The sequence below is a fragment of the Gymnoscopelus microlampas genome (genome assembly GCF_963454915.1).
Source record: "Gymnoscopelus microlampas genome assembly, chromosome: 23".
Lineage (NCBI taxonomy): Eukaryota > Metazoa > Chordata > Actinopteri > Myctophiformes > Myctophidae > Gymnoscopelus > Gymnoscopelus microlampas.
Genome location: NC_139960.1, coordinates 29,600,514 through 29,607,087, shown reverse-complemented (window position 1 = coordinate 29,607,087; position 6,574 = coordinate 29,600,514). Strand labels below are relative to the sequence as shown.

The following is a 6,574-nucleotide window of genomic DNA, read 5'->3' as shown; positions in this document are numbered from 1 at the left end:
TTTTCACACTTGCTCGGTTCCATGTTTGCATCATGGTTTGCATCAGATACAGCCTTATGTTTTACGGCCCCGTTCCGAGGGAGCCCCAACTGAGTCAGTCAACCCCCCCATCTTGTCAGTCACGACCGACACACAAGAATGTAATGATTCAGCTGCAGTGTACTAAGTCAGTATAATCATATTCAGTATACTGTATTCACCTGTTCCCTAGGCTGTGTGTTTTCCACTTCCTGTCAATTTGATCCAATGAAATCCAATGAAACTGGTCAGATGACCAATGATATCCAATGAAATCGACAGGAAGTGGAAAACACACAGCCTAGGAAACAGGTGAATAGCAGATCTACAAACTCTTTATTTACAGTCTTCGCGGAACATGTCCGACCAACATTTCGCTGCCTGTACTGTACCTGCTTATGAATGAGAGACAAAGAAACCCTTCTTGATTCTCTGAACAAAATCACATTTACAGGTTGGCTTCACCTTGTTTTTCCCAATTTCCCCCTCAAAAGATGCAGACGTTAATTTTCCCGCATGATCTGTCAGAAGGACCTGCATCGAAAGGATTTTACACAGGCTTTTCTGGGTATGTAGGAGAATATCCCTTAGGCTCCACACACCGCGCACGCACACACACACACACACACACACACACACACACACACACACACACACACACACACACACACACACACACACACACACACACACACACACACACACGCTGGCAGTAACACTGTGGCCAGATAAGGTAATGCAATTGTCATCTGGCTGTTTGATTAAATAGATTAGAAACACATTTAGCAGCTGGCTGTGGCTCAGAAATGGAGCTAATAGGCCTCCTCACCTGCTCTGCTGTGCTCTCCTCGCCAACCACAGCCTTCACATGACGCCAGAACCCCACGCCATGTTCCACCTGCTTCAATAACCCACAATCTACCAAGCAGAATGCTGTTAGATGGCTTGATGTGCACACACATCAATGAATGAACAATGTAGCACATCATGTGACAAATATGTGTTATATGTCCCTCTGATTACCGTAGATCATTTCAATGCACTGTACTGATCTGTTGATTTCCTCTGGTCTTATAATTTGACATGGCAATCTGTAGCTTTATGGTTAATAGGTGTCAACTGTTCTGTTTTACCCATTAACCTTTTATGTTTGTGCATGTTACACAGGATCATACAGAATGTAATGTAATGTAATTTAATTGAACGACAATGTCCTTGGGACATATCGCACTGCAGTTTAAAGCCATTTAATCTAATTTTGCTTCTCACTTAAACGTCACTTGTGATTATTGTCTCCGCCCAGGCCGAAAGGCATGGCGAGAGTATGTTTTGCACCCTGTCCGTCCTTCCTTGTGTGCGCGTGCGTGCGTGTGCGTGTGCGTGTGCGTGCGCGTGCGCGTGCGTGTGTGTGTGTGTGTACAGCTATCTCCGGCACCATTGACTTGATTGCAGTGAAACTGTGCACACACACTCCCTGGATGCCAATTCAGGACCTCTGCCCTAAAGTTTTCACATGGGCCTGTTATAGCGCCACCAGGAGGATGCTTTTTGCAAAACACATTTTTTGACAGTACTCCTACAGCTCGGTACACAGTATCTCTAGTCATTAAACGAAACGTGTCTTTCAGATTTTTCAAATTCCATCCTCCTGATTATCGAAAAATGGCTTCCAAAGTTTGCAGTAGTGGCTCGTTTTGAACAAAATGCCGCAAATCCTGAACGCAGCGTCCGATTGCGGACAAACTTTGCATGCACATTCACACTACGTTGAGGAACAAATTCCACCCTTTAACATTGGCCTGTTATAGCGCCACCAGCAGGTCTAAGTTAGTAAACACATTTTTGGAACAAAATGCCTCAAATCATGAATTCAGTGTCTGATTGCCATGCAAGGCCGAAGAAGAAATGGCGCCCTTTTCACATTGGCCTATTATAGCGCCACCAGGAGGCCACAATAACCTACCTGACGTGATTTTCTTTTTTTTTTGTAGACACGCTATTGAAAATCTAATCCATCACTATTGATAAAATATACAAAAACATTCTAACTAAGGTTGAACATAACCTGACCCTGCCAGAGGTGGCGGTATTGAGTAACCAGGTTCCTCAAGACAGCTACATCTGAGATCGCTCAAGGGGTTGAGCTAACACCGTACCGCTCCCGGTACGGACCAATCAGCGTGAGCTAAGGGCGGAATCTGGGCAAATGCGGATGTGACGCCATATAGAAGCGACTGTTGTTTTGTAGTTTCTTCACTAGTCAACATGGCCGCTACCATGAGCAACACCGATATGACGATAGATGCTGCAATAACATTAGTTATTTCTCAACTGGACAATATTTCTTCTTTGAAAGAAGAGCAAAGTTTGGCACTGAAGGCTTTTCTGCGTGGAAAAGATGTTTTTGCTCTCCTCCCGACTGGCTTCGGCAAGAGTTTAATTTACCAACTAGCTCCACTGGTAGCGAAAGAACTGGGGACGAAGCCGAAGCCTATATTGATCGTCGTGTCTCCTTTGACTGCCCTCGTAGCAGATCAAATCAAAGAGGCTACGAATCTGGGACTCTATGCTGCGCAACTCGTAGATAATGCAGCACACACCGACATCCTCGACGGCCGATGTCAGCTGGTCTTTGGTAGCCCGGAGACGTGGTTACTGGAAGATAAATGGCGTGATATGCTTTCCTCACAAGTGTATCGTGAAAACCTACTGGGCATTGTCGTCGATGAAGTTCACGTCGCATACAAATGGTAAGCTAAACGCCGTTAAATGGCTGTATAGTGTAATTGTTACACTACACATACACTGTAATGTTAAACTGTAAAACAAAACAGAGCAGCGTGTTTCTAAATACGGTTACAGTAGTTCAAAGACGAAGTGTTGTAACATTTATGTTTTATTTAGGTCAAACATTATATTATAAACAATAAGCTAACACACACAAACAGACCAAATGTTAAACACAGATCTTACTGTAACTGTATTGTTGTAATGCAACTATGCACGTTACTATTGCTGCTACCTAGACTCAATGTAGGATTTCTTTTTCTTTCAACCAGGGGACTGGGAGCAAACGGGAAGCCAGCCTTCAGAGAAGCCTTTTCCAGGCTGAATGAACTAAGATCCATAGTCAAAGAAGGTGAGTTTTGAAACACAGTAATGCTACATGATTAAATACATGATTAATTAATATCAATCCAGAAAAGGGGCATTGATTGTGTTTGGAAGGGGGGCTGCATTGTGCTGCTACCTGAGGGGGTTAATGTTGGGGGGGGGGGTTGTTTGTGTGTGCATTGGGCTGGCAACCTGGTTAGGTTAATCCCCCTATTTTTAATGTTAGGGGGAGGGGTGTGTTGTGCTGGCAAGTTGGGGAGGCTAACCCCCCTGTTTAGCCAGGTTAGGGGAGGGGTGTTTACACTACAGGAGCAGATCATAGAAGTTGGTGCTGTCCAAGTGTAGTTATTTGTCATGTAAAGAAAATACAGTATGATATGTGGAAATGTCAGTCTTTACCTGAAGCTACCCGATAACATAAATAACCTAATTATTTCCCCTTTATAACACTATAGAAAGTGTAGCCTACAGCAGTTCTTCATTAATGCTTGTTTGCTGATATATGTGCACTTATTGTCTTTCAGGTTTACCTGTTTTAGCGTTGACAGCATCTGCTGATAACAAGAACAGAGGCCGTGTGACCAGGATGCTGAATATGGAGGAGGCAACTCTCGTGACTGTTAGCCCAAACAGGAAAAACATCAGGCTGGGACTGAGTCGGGTTCCTGCTGATAACTTGAACTGTATGGACTGGGTAGTAAAGGAGGTCAAAGATAAGGGTCTATCAATGTCTCCCATCATAATCTATTGCAGAACACTGAAGTTAGTTGGGAGAGTGTTCACCTATCTTAAAGCAGAATTGGGAGAAGATGCTTGGGTTAACAGAGACCAGGATCAGAAGGCTGAGAACCACCTTATAGGAATTTTCCACAGCAACACACTGTCAAAGTACAAAGACAGAGTTTTGGCCTCCTTTAGTGGAGAGGGAGAGGGGAGCTGCCGAGTGGTTGTTGCAACAACAGCTCTTGGGATGGGCTTGAATTTCCCTAATGTTTCTCATGTTGTAATGTATGGTTTGCCAGAGGATGTTGAAGACATTGTTCAAAAAGTTGGAAGGGCTGGCAGAAATGGGTTACAGTCACATGCAATTTTGTATGCTATAAAAAAAACTGTAAGTGCTGGTCCAGAAGAGAAAGAACTGATACACACTGGCACTAAGAGCTGCTTTAGAAAAGCACTGTACGGCCATTTTGAAAACCAGCCAACAAGTGTAGAGCCAGGGCATGTCTGCTGCAGCTATTGCCACTCTGTATGTTCATGTGCAGGTGAAGATTGTGACGAGCCTAGCCCCAAACATGAGGTAATAGAACAAGATGCTGGCATGCAAGGGAAATGTAGAGTGGTAACACAAGAGGACAAATCTCTTATCGGGGAAATGTTAGAGGAGTATATGAGTTGTTTAGAAAAAGACACAGCACATGTCTACACTAGCAAGTCAGCATGTACTGGTTTCAGTGCTGAGCTCATATATGCAGTAGTAGAACGCTGCACACACATATTTGACTTGTCTTACATTCTTAGAAACCTTCCCGTATTCAGAAAAAAACATGCAAGAGAAATTCTGCTAATCATCAATGAAGTCTTTGGTGACATTGAGGATGTAGAGCCTTCTTCTCAAGAGGATAGCTTCACTGAGCCAGACATCGATTATACAGGGTATTTTGATGAAGATGATGAGGACTTTGAGATGGGAACACAGCACAGCAGCTCAGAATCGTCTGACGAATAAGCAGTTGGCCATTAAAGGCTCTTATAAGACTCACATTGGTTGTCAATTAAAGCTGTGGAATATTTAGTTGACTGAATGCTCATGATTAAAATGGTTTTGTATGTAATTTGAACATAAGCAAGTGATTAAAAGTTTGTCGCTGCAAAAAATCTGGTGTCGTTTCTTTTCCAGGTATGCAAATATATCACTTTTAGATTGATAACCTTTTATCACAAAATAAGTACATCATTGTTTTACATCTGTCCTGGTACTGTATGTCCAGGGGTGCACATAACTGGTGCGCAGGTGCGCATGCGCACCCAAAATAAAAAATGCGCACCACATCAGGCGACGCGAGGCGCTTTTGCGCACCAACAGCTGGGACAGGAATTTACAAGCTTTTATTTTTTAGCAAAACTAAAAAATAAAAGCCTGGAGATCGAGGCTAGGAATTTACTTCCTGAAGCCACACTCACACAATCACTGTAAAGCACCCGTCGGCCCCATGTACAGCCATTAGGCACAGGGGTAGAGATCTGACTCGCGTTGCCTCGCATCGCCTCGCTGCGTGCACGCAGCCAGCAGCGGCTGTTAGAGGCACTCGTCACCGATGATGAACGCACCGTAATGGTGCAAAATATGCCGTGAACGTCCCAATCTGGCGGATAAAATCAGCGCAGCAGCACAGGGCACCAACCTTGGGGGCTTTATCTAACAGCGTGAGTAAAAAAAAACGGCGAAAATCGGCGAAATTTAGAAGCAGAGCGTCCTTTTTTTTTTTTTTTCGCCCCCCCCCCCCCCCCGTTGACAAAACTGTCCGGTGGGCACCGTGCTGAGCCCCCCCCCCCCCCCCCCCGTTGACAAAACGGGACGGGCGCCATGCGCACCAAGTCACATGTCCAGGTGCTCTTCTGCGTACCAGACCTAAAAAGTTATGTGCACCCCTGTGTATGTCACCCTTTTCACTATGCATGATGACTCTTAATCCCTGCTTTTCTCCCCCATGTTAAAATTGATTGTTTCAAATCATTAGGCTAGAGGCATTGATCAGTTTGCCATTTTACACATGGGATCCAACTTTGATACTGTACAAACATGTTATGATGTTGTTTTAGAAAGTAAACATGAACAAGTGAGGCAAATTAAAATATTTATTTATAAAAAAACAACTAAATGCTATAGTTGCGCATACTCAGGTAGGGGAAAATCACAACAATATATATATAACAGGATTATAAAAACAATACAACATGCGTAGCCTATATTCAATAGGGTCCCAACTATGTACACAATCATATCCCTTTCAAGTACCCTTTGTTAAACAGTGCAAATTCGAGATACATATTTTCTGTGTGTGAAAGTAATGAGAAAAATAAAGATGCACTTGGTCCAGTCATTGATGAACAGCAACAGTGAATTATTGCAACATTTTTGACTACTTGGCAGGAGTTATTGTACAGACTTTTATAGCACAATTAGATTTACGTTATCTAAAGTGTATCGTGGACATGTTGAAAGACTGTAAGGCTATATTATTGACTGACTCAGACTCAAGAGTAAAACGCTTTAACGCTGAGAGGAGAGTTTGGTGACCACAGGCAGGATGCCTCAGGTGACGTCGGTGTTTCTGCTGTAGCGGTAGCCGTTTCTGGAGGTCTTCTGTCTTTGTCCTCTTTTTCCCATCGCCTTAAAATGGAAAAATCGTCTTCCATTCTTTGAAGCAAGCGAAGACAT

The 6,574-nt window shown here is 43.5% G+C and overlaps 1 protein-coding gene across 1 annotated transcript; it reads left to right on the top strand.

Moving 5' to 3' along the window:
- Positions 1-2,283: 2,283 nt before the first annotated feature.
- Positions 2,284-4,861, top strand: LOC311039613 (putative ATP-dependent DNA helicase Q1; the record flags this gene model as incomplete). Its single annotated transcript, XM_084049552.1, has 4 exons — positions 2,284-2,768; positions 3,078-3,157; positions 3,657-4,509; positions 4,672-4,861. 4 exons carry the CDS (start codon positions 2,284-2,286, stop codon positions 4,859-4,861), a joined length of 1,608 nt encoding a protein of 535 aa, XP_083905678.1.
- Positions 4,862-6,574: the final 1,713 nt, after the last annotated feature.